This window comes from Dipodomys ordii, unplaced genomic scaffold (genome assembly GCF_000151885.1).
Source record: "Dipodomys ordii isolate 6190 unplaced genomic scaffold, Dord_2.0 Scaffold36, whole genome shotgun sequence".
Taxonomy (NCBI): Eukaryota; Metazoa; Chordata; class Mammalia; order Rodentia; family Heteromyidae; genus Dipodomys; species Dipodomys ordii.
Window position 1 is genome coordinate 3833761 of NW_012267252.1, and position 22511 is coordinate 3856271.

The 22511-nt window shown below is 45.1% G+C and overlaps 1 protein-coding gene across 1 annotated transcript in view; it reads left to right on the top strand.

Moving 5' to 3' along the window:
• The window catches only part of LOC105986588 (acyl-CoA desaturase 1-like), a 35036-nt gene extending 14411 nt beyond the window's left edge, over positions 1–20625 (top strand). Inside the window, exons 2-6 of the mRNA XM_013017584.1 lie at positions 1656–1932; positions 5071–5201; positions 6852–7057; positions 8837–9069; positions 20402–20625. Of these exons, the coding sequence (XP_012873038.1) occupies positions 1656–1932; positions 5071–5201; positions 6852–7057; positions 8837–9069; positions 20402–20601 (1047 nt within the window). The 3' untranslated portion in view covers positions 20602–20625. The remainder of the gene's footprint in view (positions 1–1655; positions 1933–5070; positions 5202–6851; positions 7058–8836; positions 9070–20401) is intronic.
• The last annotated feature ends 1886 nt before the right edge of the window (positions 20626–22511 follow it).

A 22511-nucleotide genomic window follows, 5' to 3' on the forward strand; every position in this document is an offset into this window, starting at 1 on the left:
CTTTTTGCTTATGTGGTGCTGAGGAATCGAACCCAGGGCCTCAGGCATGCAAGGCAAGCGCTCTACCACTGAGCCACCTTCCCAGCCCCAGCCTAAACTTTTATACATAGTGAAACTTTAATAAACTTCTTTTGGTATTTAAAAATACCAAATTAAAAAAAATTTTTTTTAAATACCAGTGAGTCAGTCACTTGAATTCTACTCCTTCTCCTTGAGGTTTTACCACCATCTACCTGCACAATTTCCAGAGACTTCCTCTTAATTTTGCCACCTAATGCACTGGGGCAAGGTCTGTGCGTCTATTGTACTCTAACCACAGTGCAGCACAGAGCCCAGTGCTCCCAGTCACCTACCAGGCATCTGCTCTCTCCTCACACACTATGCTCTCTCCTTGTAGATCTCTGATTTCTCTACAATCACCATCACAACACCTCTTTCTATGGACCTGCAGAATTTTGGCTGCACCTGTTTAATAACTCATTAAGAAAAAAAAACTCTTGTTTTTAATATGACTTATACTCATTTAAACTGTTTACCAAGCTGTAGTGTTTTAAGAACATTACTAGAAAAACAAAATAAAATTGGTTAATTATTATTTTTAATATGATGAGCTCACATCAAGATGCTGTCAGGTACTGGGGCTTTTGTTTGTTTGTTTGCTTGTTTGCCAATCCTAGGGCTTGAACTACATGGCCTGGCACCGTCCCTGAGCTTCTTTTGCTCAAGCCTAGCACTCTACCACTTGACCCATGGAGCCACTTCTGGCTTTTTCTCTTTATATGGTACTGAGGAATCAAACCTAGGGCTTCATGCATGCTGAATAAGGACTCTACCACTAAGCCACATCCCCGACCCCATAAAATGCTGTTTTACAAGGCATGAAACTTATTATCTCACTGAGGTGAATACACTGCAACATCACTCCTGTGAAAACTTTGTCTTTGATGAATTAGACATTTACACATTTGGAATGAATGATTGCTTTGGGGACTAGTCTGGTCTCCAGGCTTGGTGCAGGAATTTAGCCAAAACCAATGCATTTCCATATACATACATTTCTTTCTTTCTTTCTTTCTTCCTTCCTCCCTCCCTTCCTTCCTTTCTTCCTTTTTTCCTTTCTTTCTCCCACTCTCTTGCTTAATTTCTTTTCTTCCTTTCTTCTTCCTTCCTTACTTTCCTTCCCCTTCCCCTTCCTTTCCTCCCTCCCTCCCTTCCATCCTTCCCTCCTTCCTTCCTTCTTTCCCTCCTTCCTTCCTTCTTTCCCTCCTTCCTTCCTTCCTCCTTCCTTCCTTCCTTCCGTTTCCTGACATGGGCAAGAAGACAGTTAAGAGCTTCAGAGTACTTGATGTGCTGCCATCTGTTGGTAAAAATGTGAATTGCATCTTGAACAGTTGATTCATCAACTTTTCTTTCACCAAGTTTAAAGAAAATGCAGTGAAGCAGTCACTTGAGTTCTACCCCTTCACCTTGAGGTTCTACCACTATCTGCCTACACAGTTTCCAAAGACTTCCTCTTTTAATCTTGTCACCTAAAGCACTAGGGCAAGGTCTGTGCCTCTATTGTACCCTAACCACAGTGCAGCACAGAGCTCAGTGTTCCCAGTCACCTACCAGGCATCTGCGCTCTCCTCACACACTATGCTCTCTCCTTGTAGATTTCTGATTCCTCTACAACCACCATCATGAAACCTCTTTCTATGGACCTGCAGAATAAAAGAGAGAAGCTGAAGGACCTGGCCCTCCACTTAGTAGAAGACATCCGCCCGGAAATGAAAGAGGACATCTATGACCCCACCTACCAGGATGAGGTGGGCCCCGCACCGAAGCTTGAGTATGTGTGGAGAAACATCATCCTCATGGCTCTGCTGCACCTGGAAGCCCTGTATGGGATCACCCTGGTTCCTGGCTGCAAGGCCTACACCTGGCTCTGGGGTAAGCGGTGCCCTTCATCCTGAGCCCAGGTTTTTCTCTGCTTTTTAATGAGGTGCAGTCCCACACAGGGCAGCGTCCCCTGTCTGGTTTCCCAGCTATTTCTCTTGTTCCTGGGAGGCTGGCTGAGCTGGAATAGAGCCTGATGCAATTGGGATCCACAGAGGACATCATCCCCTCTCAGTCTGGGTTTCCAGCCATTTGTCTTTGTTTCCAGGGAGGCTGACTAGTCTGGGAGTGGAGACTAGTGTGGTCTCTCCAGAAGACAGGAGGATGAACAGTCCAGTGTGAGAGGATTAGTAGGTAGCTGTCGTGGATGGTAGTAATATAGGACTGATCAGCGAGGAGGTGCCACTGCCACCTGAGCCTTTTAGGTATTCTAGGTTGTGGGATCTGATTCCTGGGTTTTGTTTTGGGAAATCCTTCCAGTACCTTGGAGAAATACAACTAAAATATTTGATCCTCGGGAAAACAGTTTTGCTGAGTACCAAGTAGAGGATAACAATATATTTTAGACTATGTTTCTCGGTTACACGGTTTCATCAATGCCACTGAAGGAAGCTTCAACTATAGACCAGGAAAAATTAGCTTGTGTATTGTTCAAGAGTTTTAGAGGGACACTTATGTTCTTTAGCTGGTGTACTATGAGCTGTACCATGTACTATGGGCTTTACCATTATGACTGAAGAGGAAGAATGGGTTTCCTTCTCCGCCCCTTCTTCCCAGGAGATTCTTCACAAACTGGTTCATCAGCTGCAAGCCCCTTGCAGCCATGATACTCCCTGTAGGCCTCACTCTGTTCTTAGGTTGACCAGTCTGTGATTAGCCACCCTGGAAAATGTGCAGGGATCATAATGCCACCCTAGCATTAAGGCTATGATATCTAGCTTCAAGTGTGTTGCTTGTGTGGATCTACTGTGAGTTTGGACAGAAATTGGTACACAGAGGTAAAATGCTGACTTATTCTACTCTATCAGGGCTTTTTGATGAGTGATTAGGTTGACAGAGTGTCTGTGTGAAATGTGGATTTCAAATTTCCTCTATGGTTAAAAAACAAAAGAATTGGGGGAGGATCGGGTGGGGGTGGTGAGGGGAGTATGGGAAGGGGAAACAAAGAGGATGCAACAATGCTTGATAAGAAAGGTACTCGTTATCTCGCCCATGTAATTGTAACTCCTCTGTACAGTATTCTCACATTAAAAAAATTAATTAATTACTTAAAAAAGAATCACAGAGGTCTTAGCTTGGGCATTTTCTCTTCCCACCTCTAGACTTTAGGTGCTTTTCCTGTTTATATTCCAAAGGAAACTGAAAATTTTTAGATTTGGAGATGTCCTCTTATTTTTAGAGCTGTTCAGAAGAGCCCATCAGGCAAGGCTGAGAAATATTTCTGACATCATTGAGAGTCTGAAAGATAAAATCTCTCCAAGCCACTTCTTAGGGCAAATCTACGAGATGTTGCTTAACCATCAGTGTGGCCACTGACAGTCCTTCCTTGGTGATAGAGAATGATTAGAAGTGACTTGAGCTGGGCACATGATAAATAATAAAACATGAGCCTAGTGCCTGGGTTCTTGTTCCAATTCCACTGTTAATGAGCATTGCGTGTTCTTTCAGAACCAATATGTCTGCAACATGAAACAATTGTATGTGATTTCTTGGCTCTGAGCTGAGGATTTCTGATTTTCCTGATCCTAGGACCTTCCTTCCTGATGATTATATGACCCTGACTTTCCCTAATTACCTGTGAAGCATTGTATATGAGAAGATGGTATCAGTCACTACATGGCCTGGCCACATGTCACCTGGGGTCTCAATCTCAGATCTGAAGAATTGTGGCCAGAACTTTGCTAGGATAATACTAATGCTATGGCACTCCTGGGCCCCTTGAAGGACAGGGTAAGATGAAGGAGATAGCAGGAGAAGAGAGAAAGCTATATAGAAATCTCTCCTTGCTTCAGTAGAGCAGGACAACTTATAAAGTTTTTGGTGCCTTCCATGAAGTTCTATAACCATGGACAATCTATTGTTTCAATCTGTTCTCCCAGCATAAGTTATAAATTTTTAACCAAGGCTTCATCCTGTCCTCCTAGTGCTGCTGAACAAAGGGAAGGCCAACTAGAGATCCTGAACTTGCAAGCCATCAGCATGGTAGGGAAGGCAATCCTGAAGCCCTGCAGAATTCCATTCTTGAGTTCTCCATCATCAGAGACAGATAACCTAGCTTGAAACATGGCTTCACTTTTACAATCCCTGTGACCTTAAATAACATAGCTCCCTTCATCTGTTCACTCAACTGTGACATGGAGTACTCATAGTATTTACCCTGTTCAAGCTGTATGGTAAATATGAGAATATTAACAATTTTGATAAAGCTTGAGCCATTATGCAAGTATGACTGTGTGGGGGGCCCCTCAGGGGGCCATAGGGCCTGCTATAATACTGAAATGCTGTTGTGTTGGTTGGCAAACCGAAATGTAAAGCACTTTCAATTGAGCAGTGTCTAAATTACTCTGACTAATACATTTAGTACACCTTTGGAAATGATACTCTGCCTGAACACTTCAGAAAGGTCAGCTGAAGGCCAAAGGAAATAGAAACTTATGCCTATGGTTTGACAATGACAAGTGACTGAGAGCCCTATTCCTTTGCATGTCTTTTTTTTTTTTTTTTTTTTTTGATCCGGTCGTGGAGCCTGAACTCTGGGCCTGGGCACTGTCCCTCAGCTCTTCAGCTCAAGGCTAGCACTCTACCACTTGAGCCACAGCGCCACACCCGGCTTTTTTCTTTTTGCTTATGTGGGGCTGAGGAATCGAACCCAGGGCCTCGAGCATGCAAGGCAAGCGCTCTACCACTGAGCCACCTTCCCAGCCCCTCCTTTGCATGTCTTTATGCCTTCTTAACTCCTGGAACTCCTTAACTTATATCCACTCTTGGAAGGAGGAGGTAAGTGATGAGCACAGATTTTCAAGCAGTGAAAGCTTGGAACCCTAAGACCAAGGCATTCCTAGGGTTCAAGGTAAAGCAGATCTTCTCCTAAAGTCTAAAGAGGCTGGCTCTGGCATCACAGGAGTGCTTTGACATGCCTCCCCTGGCTGTATTCCCATCAGGCGGTGACTCTTTACTGTTCTATCCTGGCAGCTTTTCTGTGCTATGTAGTCAGTATCCTGGGCATCACAGCAGGGGCTCATCGCCTGTGGAGCCACCGGACCTACAAAGCACGGCTGCCTCTGAGGCTCTTCCTCATCATTGCCAACTCCATGGCATTCCAGGTGAGCAGCTGGCAGGGCTCTGCTCTGTGTCTCCATCCTATCAACGATCCAGGATGGAGTGAAGGGGACTGGCACCTGGAAAGGAGTCCCAGCAGGTCAGACATGGCCTTTTCCAGTCTCATCTGGTCACTTCAACTGGAGTCACTGAGAAGGAAGTAGAGAGGAAAGGCTCACCAGGTATATGGTCATTTTCATCCAAGGTCTATGTTTTATGAAACTGCATGGCCATTGTGGCCCTTCAGAATAGAGGACCATAGTATAAGAGCCAGGCCCTGACCTAGGTTTCTGGAGACCTAGGTTTCTGGGTGGACACTAAATGTAAAGATGACTATGTTAGGACTCAAGATGACGGGATTAAAGGTGACATAGCACACAGTCATACTTGCTGATAACTAGGGTCAACATGGCCAGATACTGTTGGCTCTCACCTGTAATCCTGGTTGCTAAATAGACCAACATCTGAGGATCAGATTGATGTCAGCTTGGGCAGGAAATTCTGTGATACTCTTATCTCCAATTAACTACCAAAAACCCAGATGTGGAACTGTGGCCCAAGTAGCAGAGCAAAACAGCACTGAGCAAAAAAGCTAAAGACAGCACCAAGGACCTGACTTCATGCTCCATGACAAGCTCATATGTCCACTCATGTATTCACACACATGTATACACACACACACACACACACACATGAGTGAATACTTGTGCACAATGACTATGTGTAAAAAGCTGATACAGATTAAATCATTAACTCTCTACTGAGGTCCCAGGAAATAGATGGCAGTGTTATGACTACTTTACAGATAACAAAACTGAGTCACTAAAAGATGAGGTTAAACTAGCCTTATAGTGTTAACTAGGGATGCCATGCTGGCCAAATCAAGTACTGGTAGTGGTTCAGGCAGCAAGCTTTTCACAAAAGATTAAGGTAATTAGGGAAGGGGAACTCCCTAGCTATAGTTGTTATGTGAGGCATAACTTAGAGAAGAGAAAAAATGAGCCCAAATTAGTCTCCACTGCCCTGGCAATATCTGAAGAGCTCACTACATATGGCTGATCATCCCTGCCTGCACAACTTCTTCTTGAGGTTCCCAACATCCTCATGAAGCAAAGGGAAGGAAGAGACAGACTGACAAATTTTGGAAGAATAAATAGAGTCTCTAAAAAGACCATAAGGTCTTTGGAAATGTGCTCATGGTCATGACCACATAATTATTGTGTTGGGTACCTATCATGTGGGAAAGCATCAGGATAAAGTTTCTTGAAGATTTATCCAGAGAGCAGCACCTAAGGGTCCATACCATCTGGCTTGTACTCTGTGCTCAGGGATTTCACTCCTAAGAGTACCCTTCTCTTCATCCTAGCCTGATGAAGAATTGTAGTTCTTGGCTAATGAAACTCCTTGGGTGCTGCCACATAACCTTCAGGAAGCATCAGTGCTATTCCAGGGCTTGGGAACTTGACGTTGATTTTTCACACTGGTGTCAGGAGCAAATGCTGAGAAGAAGGCAGGCGTATGCCTGTTTTGGCGTCTAGGTCCTGGGAACTGTGATGCTGAGCTTAGAGCTCTGGACCCTTGCAGACATCTGGGCACTCCAATCCTCCCTAGAGGGCATCTCTCCTAAGGCCTAGTTTTCCTTCTGTCCCATCCAGAATGATGTGTATGAATGGACCCGAGATCACCGTGTGCACCACAAGTTCACAGAGACTCATGCTGATCCTCACAATTCTCGTCGTGGCTTCTTCTTCTGTCATGTGGGTTGGCTGCTTGTGCGCAAACACCCAGCTGTCAGAGAGAAGGGTGGTTTGCTGGATATGTCTGACCTCAAAGCTGAGAAACTGGTGATGTTCCAGAGGAGGTGAGGAAGGGAGGATAGCACTGGGGTGTGGCCTTGGAAATTGGAATTTAGGGAGAATAACTCTCTCTTAGGACATGTAATTTAATACCTGAATAATTTCCTGTTTCCATATTCAAAATTTCAAAATTATAATTTTGACCATTTTTATGGTCTAAAAGCCAAAAGCCATGTTTTATTTTTCTGTTCCTTTCAAAAGCCATGTTTTATTTTTCTGTTTGTTTCTCTCTGAGCTATTTTAATGAAACCAATTAAACACCACTAATTTCACTGAAGCAGGATAGTCAGAGACAGAAAAATGAATGGGGTTGATGTCTTTCATTTGAGTTTTTAGCAGAGTAGAGTAGAGGGATAGGGAAAATACCCCAAATAACCATTATACAAAGCAAAATCATATCTGTACTAGGATGGTACAAATGAAAAGGTGCATGAACAAAGTATGACTGAGCCAACCTACATAGAGAGACCATAATGAATATTGATGAGTAGATAGTTCAAACAGAAAGAAAGCATGATACCTGCTGGTACCTGCAACAGTCTTTCTGCTTAAAGTTTACAGAATGACAGGGAAAGGGACTAAAGGTAGACAGAGATCACTCTGGTAGACTCTGATATAAATTTAGGATTAATTTGATCATCAACAGGGAATCATAAAAGATTTTCCATGTGTCAAAGTCAGATATGCTTTCAAGAGGCTTCTTCAGGACAAGTGAAAGTACCATTCAGACAGAGAGATGAGAAGTGGAAACACAAGATAGATGGTAGGGGGGACTCAAGCCAAGGACACAGTGACAAGATAGGGAAAGAGTTTGATGTAGGAATGTCAGTGACATCAAAACAGAAGATGTGTCTGAGGCACATAGGCAATGTCAATGGCTTTTGTCTATATGCAACTGAAGGAAACAGGGTCTCCTGAAGGAGAGACCAGTTGTGGTCACAGAAACTGAGTGTACTTCCTGAAAGAAAAGCAGAGCAAAGAACTATAAGGGGTGGTAAACAGGAAATGAAGGCATGACATTTGCCATGCTTTCTGCCAGTGACACAGATGAGCAAGGAAAGGTGTCCAGAATTTAGCTGTTGTGACTATGATGTGACCCTGCCTGTTTGACCAACATGACCTGTGGTCTCATGAAAAGAAAGGATGCAATTTGTGTACCAGTGGCTCAGGTCTGTAATCTTAGCTCCTCAGGAGGCTGAGATCAGAGGATACTGGTTCAAAGGCATCCTGGCAGGAAGTCTGTGAAGACTTTTATCTCCAATGACCCTCCAAAAATCTTGAAGTGGAGCTATGGCTCCAGTGGCAGAGTGCTAGTTTTGAACACAAAAGTTCAGGGAAGTGCCCATATCCTGAGTTCAAGCCCTAGGAACAGCACACACAAAAGGAAACAATGCATTTAAAAATCAGAACATGAAGTGGCGGTGTAGCTCAAGTGGTAAAGCGCTCGCCTTGAGCTGAAGAGCTGAGGGACAGCGCCCAGGCCCAGAGTTCAAGCCCCACGGCCGACAAAAAAAAAAAAAAATCAGAACATGATATTCATAGCCCTGTCCTTTGCATTCCTAATGGGAAGATCTTAGAATATTTATTTAGCACATTTATACAGCATTATATAAAACAGTGAAAAGACAACTCTGTCTTCTCAAAAGATGGTCTATCCATTCCCTTTGGCTTGTTTTCCTCTATATTCACAGAGGGAATGCTGGGCCCAGCCCAGAAAGAATGAGTAATCCAGGCTTGTGTGAAAATCCTCTGTCCATACTCTCACTGTGTGGTCTCTCATGTAGGTACTACAAGCCCAGTGTCCTGTTGATGTGCTTCATCCTGCCCACACTAGTGCCCTGGTACTGTTGGGGTGAAACTTTTCAGCACAGCTTGTATGTTGCTGCTTTCCTGCGATATGCTGCAGTGCTCAATATGATCTGGCTAGTGAACAGCGTTGCTCACCTCTATGGATATCGCCCTTATGACAAGAACATTGAGGCCCGTGAAACTGTCTTGATTTCACTGGCAACTCTGGGTAAGTCAGCAGTGTACAACATGACCACATTCAGTATGGAGCCAGCACTATCAGCTAAGTTTGTATATAAGACATTTTGTGACCCTAAAAAAAACTAGTGTTTACTAAATGGGGATATACGTGCAAGTCATGAAACAAGTTTTATGCAAAAAAAAGGGAAAAGCAACACTTCCACTTCCAAATCCATTTCCAAATGGCATGCCTATTGAACTATTCTAAACTATCCTTTCCCCAGTCACCTTTGGTCTGGGCTACAGTCTTGTTTTGGGCAGGTGATACATAATTAGAAAAGTCGGATCAGTACAGAGGCCAATAAGATGAGTATTTTATATTGCCTGATTCTGTAATATAAGCCAGGTTGATACATTTCAAGTTCTTCTGTGAAAGTGTGTGGAATCTCCTTGCTATGATTTCATATGATCCTCTTAGCCCCATCTACCATTGCACATATTCTAACTTTGATTCGTGTTTAAATAAATCACCTAGGCTTGACAGTTCTTACATTAACTTTTTGGGTGGGGAGGGGGAGAGGGTGGCCCTGGCACTGTCCCTGAGCTGCTTCTGCTTAAGGCTATAGTTCTACCACTTGAGTCACAGCACCACTTCCTAACTGTTCTCAGTAGTTTATTGGAGATGAGAGTCTCACGGACTTTTCTGCTGTCATTGAACCATGATCCTCAGATCTCAGCCTCAGAGTAGCTAGGGGTATAGGCATGAGCCAACAGCACCTGGCTTTTTCTTCCATTTTTCTGAACAGAATAATTATACTAAGATATAAGAGCATTCTAAATAATTTAATGACTGTTCCCCAATTTCAGCTGCCTTATGACAGGCCTTTTTAATTGGTTGTCAGTCTTGTATTTGGTTCCTGTTGCCACTGTCTTCTGTATACCTGCTCTTTCCTACATTTTATCCTACCCTGTCTCTCCTCTAGCTCTCTTTCCTGCCATTCTAATTCTTGTGCTTCTTGAATCACTGTTCTCAATCACATTTTCTTCTCTCTGATCATACTGACCTTCTTTTAAGTCCGCATTGACCTGCCTCTTCCTGTCCAGGTTGCCACACATGATCATTCTCCTTTTCAATCTGACACCTAGGCCTGATAAATGCCCACTCAGAACTTGGCTGTGAACACCAGTGTGAAAGTTAGCATTCTCTGTCAGTACACTTAGTTTCAGCCTTATCCCCCAACTCCCCGCCTACTTCTTAGTTGATACTATGGATCACCATTGTACAGAGTAATGTCCTAGCTGGAGGCTTGTTTGGCAGCACTTCATCACTAGCTTGCTATTTAGTTCATTCTCACTCTATATGGGGGCACTTTTGTGGTCATTGTGTACATATATATAAAGGTATGTATTTATTTACTATATTTTAAGAGTGGCTCCTTATGTATCCTAGACTATCCAAGAACTCACAATTCTCTCTAGTGCTGGGATTACAATTGTTATAAAGTCAATCCAGTTGGTGAGCTACTGATACATTTGGAGAAATGGAATTGGGAGTCTTTATTAGAAAGCTAGTGTCTACATGGTGGACTGTTGTCTCAAAGACTAGCATGCCCCCCTCCCTCTTCTGCTGTACAAAGCCTGCACCAAAGTTTTAAAGACAAAAACCACAAGCTTTGGGGCAGACAAAGCCCCAACATAAAGCACAAGAAGCAGCTTCCCAGGGCGAACCAACATGATATCTGCATATCCTCTAACACAGACAGCTCTCTTTGCTGTACCTACTGAGCTAGGCATCTGCCATTCAAAGGATGGCTTGTCTCACCTTCAGGCCTCTGAAGCTGGGTGGACATCCTCCATCTCCTGGTTAGGCAATAGGGTGGCTGGGAGAACAGGGTGACTTACTTAGACGTAGTCTTTACGTTATTTCACAATCATGAGCCATGATGCCTAGATTATATGGAGATATATTGACCCTCAAAAGACATTTAATTTATTTATTTACTTGTTTGTTTATTTTTGATTTTTTGGTCAGTCATGGGTCTTGAACTCATGGCTTGGGAGCTGTCCCTGAGCTCTTTTTGCTCAAGGCTAGTGGTCTACTACCTTGAGCCACAGCATTGCCTTCTGTTTTCTGGTGGTTAATTGAAGATAAGAGTCTTATGGATTTTTCTGCCCAGGCTGCCTTTGAACTGCAATCCTCAGATCTAGCCTCAGAGCAGCTAGGATTACAAGCATGAGCCATCAGTGACCAGCAAAAGACCTGTTATTAGTTATTCTTTACTTATGAAAGGAAAAGTAACCCAAAAGACCACAAGGACAAAAGTCACATAGAGGAGAAAGATTTATTTCCAACAGAGCTGACAAGGCCAAGTTCTCAGGAGGGAGAGGAGAACATGGCACTGTCTGGCTCCTCAGAGGATCCTTTTATACTGTCAGGGCTGGAGGTATTTTACCTGAGGCTGGAGAGGGGCGGTGTCTCACCTGCCCACGGGCACTGCCATGGAGTGCACAGCCTAGGTCTGTGAGGGGACATTTGCTGGCTTACATCCCACCCCCATTTTGATTTTATATATACAGTACCAGGCAGGGAGTATGGGCAAAGGTCTTTTTCTGGAGCTACTTCCAGCTGAGAGGGGTAAGGTAGTTAATAGGAGGTGGGGTGGGTACATGAAGTTGACCAAGGTCCTGATGGTATGAAGATGTTCCTTGTCCAGAGTGGGGTCCTCTGGTTCCTCAATGACAGGAAGAAGACTGGGTTCAATCTTTCTTATTCATAGAGACAGGGGGTCCATTGGTTTGGAGGTGTATGAAGGTTGATCAGAGAGGTGGCATTTGATGTGGCAGAAATGAATCCAGTGTGGACAGCCCTGAACCTGTACCATTGTGGGAGTAGAGAGAATTACTGAATAGCACTTAGCAGAAAGCTTGGTGGAACCAGGCGTCTATGGCAGGTAATTTTTTGAAATGTACACTAGGTCCCCAGCATTGATGGAGGGCCTAGAGGACAATGTGAAGGGTTTAGGGCTATATTGGTCCACATATTTCCAGAGAAAACTGCACAGGTGCTGAGAGAAAGAAGACAGCATGGGTAAAGGAGAGTCTGAAGCCCGAAATAGGGGATACAAAGGTGGGTGGCCATACATAACTTCAAAAGGACTTAACATTAGAGGCTTTCTTGGCAAGACCCTTAAGCAGACAAGAGCGAAAGGTAAAAGCTTTAGCCAACCTAGATGCAGTTCAAGGGACAGTTTGGTCAGAGTTTGCTTAAGGGAGCAGTTGGCATATTCTACCTTCCTCAAAGACGGAGGGTGGTAAGGAATATGAAAAGAATAAGAGATATTCAGAGACTTAGTCAATAGCTGGGTCATGGAGGAGACAAATTCCAGGCCATTGTCTATCTGGATGGAAGCAGGCAGGCCAAAGCAGAGAATTATTTCCTGTAAGAGATGCTGAGACACAGAGGAGGCCCTCTTGTTGGTGGCAGGAAACGCCTCTATCCATCCTGTGAAGGTATCTACAAGCACCACCAGATACTTGTATTTGCGGACGGTAAGCATATGGGTAAAATCAATTTGCCAATCCACTCCTGGGAGGTTACCTTGAGCCTGGTGGGTTGGAAAGGGAGTTGGCTGCACATTGGTATTTGGGTTTGCCCATACTTCCCTGGTCTGTGACAGCTGTGTGAGAAATTGTGTGTCTTCTGGGGTTAGGAGAAGGCTCTGTTTTAGTAACTCCTTTAAGGCCCCTGCTGGGGTAGAAAAGATGGTGGAGGTATTTAAGGATATCTTGCCTAAAGAGATGGGCAGAATCCTCTGTTAGTGTTATGTTAATGTCTGTTGTTTTGAGGACATTGTAGCCCATTTGGCAGTTTCATCAGCCAGGTTGTTTCCTTTAGTTATAACTGAGTCATCTGACCGGTGGCCCCTGCAGTGAACTATGTCAATGGCTGAGGGGAGAAAAGAGGCTTTTAAGAGCTGTAATATATGAACTATTTATTACTGAACTATTTATTACAACCCCTTGGTTGTTAGCAAGCCTCATTCCTTCCAAACAGCTGCATGAGAAAGGACAGTATGGAAAGCATATTTAGAGTCTGTGTGTACCATCAGGGAATGCCTGAGGCCAGGTGGAAGGCCCATGTTAGGATTACAAACTCAGCCTGTCAATTGGTGGTCTGGAAAGACAGAGGGCCAAACTCCACAACACCAGAAATCAACACAACAGCATATCTAGCCACCTGTGAGCCTTCCCAGAGGAAGGAACTGCCATCAGTAAACCAGGTAAACTGGCCCTTCACTAATGTAGTCTGGGCGAGGTAGCAGGTTCTCCAGTTTCCACACAGGAGTGTGCTAGCAAGGTCTTTGTATCTAGAATGGGTAATAGGGTGGAGGGGTTTAGTGGAGGGCAGGGCTGGAAGGTCAGAATGAGGTCCTCTACCAGCAATACCTGAAGGGAGAGAATATGGGAGGAAGGCATAGTTTATAGGCCCTTACAGGTTAACAACTCAGAGAGGTGATGGTGGGAAAGGATGGTAAGGGCTGTGGCAAAGGTCAGCTTCTTTGCCTCCTGTATTAAGACAGAAGAGGTGGCTAGGACGTGGAGGCAGGGAGCCCAGCCCCTAATGGTAGGGTCCAAGCATTTCAACAAGTAAGCAACTGGCACAAATGAAGGTCCGATCTGTTGACCTAAAATGCCCAATGCAGAAACCTGGTTTTCAGTTATGTGCAGGAAAAATGGGCATGAAAGATCTGACAGACTGAGGGCTGGTCCTGCAATAAGGGCCATTGGAGCCTCCTAATGTGAGAAATGGGAGAGGAGGGGGATAAAAGGGGTGACCCTCTAGCTGCCTCATGTAAGGGACATGTTGGGAGGGAGTTGTTAGGGATCCAGGACCTGAGGTAGCTGGCTAGACCCAAAATAGAGAGAGGCTCAGAGTTCGTGGAGTGGGTGGGGTAGTGAGTAATCAGATGTTTTCTGGGGATAGTAATAGCCTTGTAGTGGGAGTGAATTGAACACTCAGATAAGTCATGGACTACTGAACCACCTGTACCTTATTGGGTGAGACTCTGTATCCCCGGGAGGCCAGAAAGTTAAGAAATGTTACTGTATGGTTGTAACGCAATAGCTTGGTGGGACTGCAGAGGAGAATATCATCCACATATTGGATAAGGGTGGATGGTTCTAAATTTAGGTCTCTTAAGTCCCTTGCTAAAGCTTGGCCAAGCAGATGGGGGCTATCCTGGAAGCCCTACAACAGCACAGTCCAGGTGAGCTGAGCTGAGGTTTGGGTGACGGGGTCAGTCCATGTAAAGGCAAAGAGGTCCTGGGAAGAGGGGGACAAAGGGATAGTGAAAAAAAAAATGTATCCTTTGAGTCTAATTCTGAGTAGAAGGCAACCATCACAGGGATTGTGGAAAGCAGTGTATAAGGGTTGGGTACAATAGGGTGTGGGGATAACAGCAGCATTTGTAAGGCAAAGACCCTGCACAAGAAGGAATGAGCTGTTAGTTTTGGTTATGGCGAGCTGGGGGTATTATAAGGAGAGTTAGTGGGACATAACAGCCCTTTTATCAGTAAGTCTTTAACAGTTGGTTGCAGTCCCAGAAGACTGCAGCAAGAAGGGGTTGTGAAGGGAAGTGTTGGGATCCCTCAGGGAGATATGAATGGGAGGGTGGTGCTTAGCAATAGAGGGGTTGGATTTATCCCATACCTTGGAGGGAAGAAAAGGGAAATCCAAGGAGTCACTAGGTGAGCCTACTAAAGCCATCAGCAAGGAGGTTGTGGGGGAGGCAGAATCACGTTGTGCCAATTGGGGAGGGCATCAGGTAATGGAGGCTCCAATTTTGGACAAAAGGAATGGAACTGGACAGTGGGGAATAACAAGGAAGGAATGACAAAAGGTCACTCCTGAAAAAAGACAAATGATGGCGAGGGGAGGTCTTGTAAGGTTTCCCTCCATCACAGCTATGGAGGTATTGGCTAGGTAAGTCTGGCCATGGACCTCAGTAAGCACCAAATACATAGCACCTGTGTCCACCAAAAGCAAGATTATCTCACCTGCACCATGATTGTCACCCTGGGCACCTGCATGGTGATGGGAGTGGTTGGGGCCAGGAGTCCAGGGCTGCCTCATTCTTCTCTGGCAGCCAGTCCCAGAATGTCAGGAGGGGGCGAGGGCGCCTTAGTGGATGGCCACTGTCCCTGAGAGGATGATGGACAGTCCACGGCCCAGTGTCCTGAACCATTGCACTTGGGGCACAGCTGGGTTGGTTTTTGGCTGTGGGCAGGCTGGGCCCCTATGGCCTAACTGGCCACATGGGTAGCAGAGCTTCTTCAGGGGGCAGGTTCCCCTCCAGTGCCCCTTTTGACCACATCCACAGCAGGACTCAGGTGGACCCCATCAGGAAGGGGTTGGTTGCAAGGCCTGAGGCTGGTGGATTTGGGCTAGCATCTGGTATTGAGCTTTTTGGCCCTTTCCTCCCTGCATGAAACACCTTAAAGGCTGCCTCCATACCCTCACTAGTGAGTGTCAGCGGCCCCCTGTCTCGTTTGTTTGTTTGTTTGTTTGTTTAGTTTATTCTGAATGTCTGGAGCAGACTGATTAACAAAATGAGTCATTAAACAGCACTGTCCATCCACAGACTCGGGGTCCAGGTTAGTATACTGAAGGAAGGTCTGACTCAGTCTGGCCCAGAAGGCAGATGGGTTCTCATTTTTGTCTTGTGTGATTGCAGTCATTTTGTCATAGTTGATGGCTTTGTGGCCCGCCTATTTGAGACCCTCAATTATACAGGCAATAAAATGATTTTGCTTTTGGCCACCCACTGTGGAATTGGAATCCCAGTGAGGCTCCTGATTGGGCACGGCCTCAGTCCCAATTGGATGATCAGGGGTGGTCCAGTGGGTCTCATCTACATAGCAGTGGGCCTTTTCCCAAACCTCCCACTGTAACCCTGGTGGCGAGGGTACCACTCAAGATTACATATACATCACACCAGGTTACTTCATAGGATTGGAACATACTCTGCAGCTCCTTGATGTAGGCAGTGGGATTTTTGGAGAAACACCCCAGGCACATTTCAATGAAAACAGCATGTATTCCCTAACTATTCCATTGGTCCTTGTCACCTCATGTAAAGGGAGAAGGCGGGCTGAGGTAGAACTCTGAGTTGCAGCAGACCCTTGAGTCTGGGTCTGGGTAAGGATGGTAATGTTTCTTCAAAGTGCACAACAACCTCCAGGGCATCACTCAGTTGAGATGGCTGGATCACAGTGGCCAGGCCAGGCCTGTTTTTGTCCTGCTGGGGAATTAGGGAGGCCTGAAGGAGATGAGGGGGTGCTGACAGAAGAAGGCCTTGGCCTCAGAGGGTGCAAGAGTGGAGGGTACAATTGGGTGAGGGCTGCTAGAGCAATGTCAGGGGGAGGAAGTTCTGCCTTTGGCAGATGTTCGGCCTCCTCCGACGGAAGTCCCTCCAAAGCAGGGGGAGGGGATCTTGCCCCACGTGTTCTAAATGATAGCATCTCATCCTTGGGATTTGGAAAAGCTGGGAGAAATTGGGTAGGAAAACGTGAGGACTTAGGAAGAAGTTTAGTCTGGAGAAAGAGAGAAAACATCTACATAGCTCCTTTAACTTGCCCGAATGTCTACAGAAGTTGGATAGATCCCATACAATACCGGGATCCAGTGTCCCATGAATGGGCCATGTGGACTAGTTTTCCAGTGAATATTAGGGCCAGATTTCAGTACATAAATATATGAGCTCCTGTGGGTCAATGTCTGATTCAAGTTTGAGAGTTTTAGATTATTTAAGAGACAATCCAGAAGAGAGTCCTAAGGAATGTCAGGAATATTAGATTGTGTCATCCCCACCCCCACCCCCATGGTAAGGGACCTTTGGAATCAAAAGCTTGCTGCAAAGTATCCTTGGCAGTGTAGCCAGTCTGAATCATCACTGAATCACCAGGTCCCTAGGCCACAGAAGGCCCTCAGAATGAGACTTATATACTTGGCCACGCTTTCTGGGGCCTGAAGCCCCCACAGAGGCCTGGTGGCCTGAACAGCAGAATCTAAGCCTCCAGGCTGGTCATTTACTGGGAGTAGGACTGAATTAGCTGCTGGTGGATGGGAAGGAGGCGTTCAGTCAGGAGAAAACCAGCTTGGCAGTCTTTTGGGTCTGCTTAGGACCATGGGTTAGGTCCTGGAGCCACTGGTTGTTACCTCCCTCTCCCCTCCCCCCCCCCAATCTGGCCATGGTGGAGAGCAAATCCACTGGGAAACCTATCTAGGGAGCTGGCAACACTATGAAAGGTAAAGTAACCCAAAAGACCATGCGGACAAAAGTCACACAGCGGAGAAAGATTTATTGCCAGAAGAGCTGACAAGGCCAAGTTCTCACAAGAGAGAGAAAAAATGGCACCATTTGACTCCTCAGGGGACCCTTTTATACAGTCAGGGCTAGAGGTGTTTTACCTGAGGCTGGAGGTGGGAGGTGCCTCACCTACCCCACAGGTACTGCTATCAAGGGCAGAGCCTAGGTCTGTGAGGGGGCTTTTGCTGGCTTACAACCCTAACTGAAAGAATCCATCACAGCTTTCCTAGGGGACCACATGGAGGCAGGCATGTAGGGGAGGAGAGGGATTATAAAGAGCCAATTTGCCCATGAGATAGAGAACAATATGGCATCTGCCCCTATCCAGGCAGTAGCTCATAACTCTAGGATTAGTGGTAGGAGGTACTTTGCATATGCAGGTAGGTCTGGGTGGAGAGTAGAAGTGGCCAGCTACCATGGTCAGAACTCTAGGGCAGGGAAGAGCTCAGGTTAGGGTAGAGCTGGGGACTACAAACTTCCCTGGGAAAGATCGTAGGAGTGCCTGAGGATCTGAGATGCAGAGAATGCCACCACTAACCTGTTGTTATTGTTTAGATTGATGCAGAAAGAAGCATTCGGCTTTTGTAAGGTACATTTTCAGAAAAGCCTCATTTTGAATGACTGAATCTTGGAGTCTTTATTACACGTTTAGCAGTCTGCAGGCAGCTGGTTGTAACAAAGGCCTGCAGCCACCAATACACCTAACACTGTTAGATAACACTGGCCAGAGATGAAAGAAAGAACAAAAACAATACCAACAAACCAATGCAAGTCTGATAGAAAGCTGAACTGGGACACATGATGACCTGAGACGAACCAGGAGCCAGTAGACAGAACAGGAACATGGAGACACATGGCTTGGCATAATGGCATTTTGCAGGTCCAGGTCTAAGTATGGTCAGGGGAGGGAGCAGAGTCATAGGAAAATCCTGGTCCCAGGCACAGGACCTACAGGTTCAGTAACCTATCAGCCAAGTGCCCCTACCAGAGATCTAGACATGCCTATCACATGGGGTGAGAGATGTCACCTTCCCCCACCATGAAGAAAAGATGCCAGTCCTTAAATAGACATACTCAGGTACCAAGCAGAACTTTTCCATCTAGGTAGGGAAGAGAAGTCTTAACCTTCCATATAGGGTATACTCAGAGGCTACTCAGAGGCTGGTGATTCAAGCCAATTTGGAAGTTACTCAATGTAGAATCAGAGCATTCACTATAGGCAAAGCTTTCCCAAAGTTATGGTATCTGCATTTCTCTGAAGCTGAGCTCTCCTAGCTCACCTAGAGCTGGGCATCTACATTCAATGAGTGGCCTCTCTCACCACTAGGTTTGTCAGCACTGGGTAGAGAATACCTTCCCCCAAGCAAGAGGCATTAAAATGGCTACAAAGAATTACTTAGTGTCCTTACTTCACTGCCAAAAGATACCAAACTGAGGATTTTCCAAATCTGTACTACTAAAGAAACTGTCCTCAATCTAGAATGTTTATTTTCCTTTCAAAATAAAGTTGAAACTGGGTTTTTAGACCCTAAGCCTAAAGTCTAGCAGTTGTTGCCATGTGCCAAATAAAGACACAAGGTGAAGGGCAGAAAAAGAGATGTATTACATGACAGCCATGAGAAGACAGTACGTTAGTACATCTTCAGACATTTTAAGGAATATAGACATTGGCTTCAGGTTAAATTGGAAACATTAAGGGGAAGGAAATGAGAAGTTACAACAGTCTCATACCCACAAGAGTCTCAAGTCACAGGTTATGACCTACTTGACCAATATCTCAGTCTTAGTTCTTGGAGGAGTTCTAAAGAAGTTGTTTTCACTTTACTACTGGAACAGAACAGGAACAAAGTAGTCTCTTGTTTTCTTTAAGATGGTGAGAAGAAGGCACTGCCTGTTTCAGAGGTAGTTTTCCTTCCATACAGGATAATTATCAGTGATTTTTTTTTCTCCTGGAGCCCACGGTAATTACAAAGGGGCAGCAGCAAAGCATAGCTCAGACCAATAGCACAGACACAAACTGGGGGACTTTTCACAGAGCCAAGTAAAATCGTATTTCTTTTCTTTTTAGTGGGGGAGGGTCAGTCATAGGGCTTGAATTCAGGACATCGGTAGTTTCCCTGAGCTCTTTTGCTCAAGGCCACTGCTCTACCACTTTGAAATATAGTTTCATTGCTGGCTTTTGGATTGTTAATTGGAGATAAGTTTCATGAACGTGGGCTTTGAACTAGGATCTTCAGGTCTCTGCCTCTGAGTTGCTAGGATTAGAGATGTGAGCCACTAGCACCTGGCAAAACCATCTTTCAAGATGCTTCTTACAAAACATTCATCCTAAGAGTTTTCACATCTCTGAGGATAAAAGGAATCTCTTAAGTATTTTCAGAGGAGTCTAATTTATCAACATCTCTCATCCCAGGTTCAAAGGTTAGAAAATTAGAAGCAAGAACAGCCCACTGTGAACCAGCAATAGTTGAGGAGTGTCTAGTCCCAGATGGGACCTCCTTTTTGCTAACTTCTCCCTGCTGTTCCCCAATCCCCTTCATCTCCCCCACCCCCTACCCTAACAGAGAGCATGACCTCAGTGGGGAAGGTGTGTTGCTTACTCTCCACTGTAACAAGCACAGTCACCATTCTCCCTAAGTCCCTTCCCTCCCCATCAAAACACATGCACAGATGCACACAACCTGTGAGATCTCAGGCTAGTATTACCAAATCTCTGACATTTCACAAGATATTTCCTGTATTTTCTCAGAAGAACCTGCTTCTTTCTTGATCCTCTGAGACACGTTTTCCCCCCAAATCACTCCCAATCCTGGGACTTTGAGTAGAATATCTCAGGTTACACCTAAGGATGTCTCTGATGTCATCTTTAAAGTAGAAGACACTGGGTTTTCTATTTACTCAATAACAGTAAGGTTGTCCAAGGTTCAGAGGACCTGCTAGGTAAGAAATGTTCAAAGATGACAAATTGTATTCTGTTGAGTTCCCTAATTGTTCTCCTTGCTTCTCTTCCAGGTGAAGGCTTCCACAACTACCACCATACCTTCCCCTATGACTACTCTGCCAGTGAGTACCGCTGGAGCCTCAACTTCACCACATTCTTCATTGACTGCATGGCTGCCATTGGGTTGGCTTATGACCTGAAGAAAGTACCCAAGGCCTCCATCTTGGCCAGGATTAAGAGAACTGGAGATGGAAGCTATAAGAGTGGCTGAGGTGGTTGGTCCAGGCTCCTTTTCCAAAAGCCATCTGATGAGATGCTCTGATTATTAACTACTGATTAATGCTTCATTAATAAACTACTGATCAATGCTAAAAGCAATGACCTAAATCCATTCTAGTTTTCTTTTCTTTTCTTTTCTTTTGGGGGGGGGCCTGGTCGTGGGCCTGAACTCTGGTCCTAGGCACTGTCCCTCAGCTCTTCACCTCAAGGCTAGCGTTCTACCACTGAGCCACCTTCCCAGCCCAGCTATGACATTTCTAAACATCCAATTCAACAAAGATTTCCAAAGGTAGAGTTGGGTCAATCAGAATAAAGGAAGAAATACATAAATATTATACTTAGATCTTGAAAATAATATTACAGAGTATTTAGCCCTGAACGCTGATCTCTGAAGACCTCTACTTTAATAGAGGTCTTGAATAGCTGGGCTGCTTATTCACTTCTTGGCAGGAAAGAGACTGAGAGGCTGTGTCTGTAGGCATCTTCAAAGAGATAACTTTATAGGGAAAGGGGCTCTGGAAGATATCCAGGGGATTCAGAAAATAAACTATGAGGGCTGGGAAGGTGGCTCAGTGGTAGAGCGCTTGCCTTGCATGCCTGAGGCCCTGGGTTCGATTCCTCAGCACCACATAAGCAAAAGGAAAAAAGCCGGAAGTGGCACTGTGGCTCAAGTGGTAGAGCGTTAGCCTTGAGTTGAAGAGCTGAGGGACAGCGCCCAGGCCCAGAGTTCAGGCCCCACGACCGGACCCCCCCCCTCAAAAAAGAAAAGAAACTATGAGTTGTCAAGAAGAAACAAGTGTGAAGTTGAGTTGTTTTATTTTTTTCAACTGCTCTTTGGATTATATAATAATTAGGTTCTCTCCATGGTGGTATTTTTCTCTTCACACTTCTCTCCTCTATAACCAAACAGCCCAGGTATAAGAGGGCAAAATGGGAGGAGTAGGAATCTCTCAACCACTTTACTTCTGAATTTTTTCATCTCTATTCTTTTTATTCCTTAACCTTTTTTCTTTCCTTGGTTGCACAGGCTGCTCTTGTGTGTATATTCATGGCAGGAAAGACATGCTTGTAAACATAAGGTTCAAGGGCATTGAACCACCAGGAGTCGGACAAGTAAAGCTGGGTGCTGCTTTTTTTGTTGCCTCCAGATTTTCACCACCCCTTGGACTTCTGCCACACTAATGAATCCAAACAAGGACACCAGCTTCTGAATAACTGCTGGACTTTAGAGGTGCTCTCTTTCTCTCTCTGTCACTTTCTGTCCCTCTCTCCTTCCATCCCTCTGTCTTTCTCTCCCTCCCTCCATCCATCTGTTTCTCTCTCTCTCTCCCTCTCACCTATAGATATGGGTGTGTGTGTGTGTGTGTGTGTGTGTGTGTGTGTGTACACGTAATGAGATATATGTCTCATTAGTCATGGCCAATTGGCCAATCCAAATGCTGATAATGTGCCTTTATTCTGCCATGTAACAAAAAAGTGTGTTGTTAAGTCTTTTCTGTCTAGGTGAGAAGAATACATGCTGAATGCCCTCTGTGTGTTCAGAAAAGCTGCTCCAGATGATCAGAATATGCAAGTCCCTGTGCAAGTCTCTTAGGAGGAGAAGGAGGAACAGGAGGAGAAGGATGAAGAAGAAGCCAGTACTCTGGGAAACATACAGAGCAAGAGAAAGTTCCCAAATGTATCACATTAGAAGAATGCCAATCCATGAAGTCTGTAGCAAAGCTTTGGCTGAGAAAACTGATTTGGCTGATTTTTACTGTGTCTGGGAACTTTGGGGTTGTGGTATAGTCTCCTGGGACTAATCTAAAGTCGGAGAGGCCATGAAGTTAGCTGTTCAGCAAACTAACATCCCCTACCACACAGATCAGGACATACTATCAGCTAGAAGTATGTAAAAACATA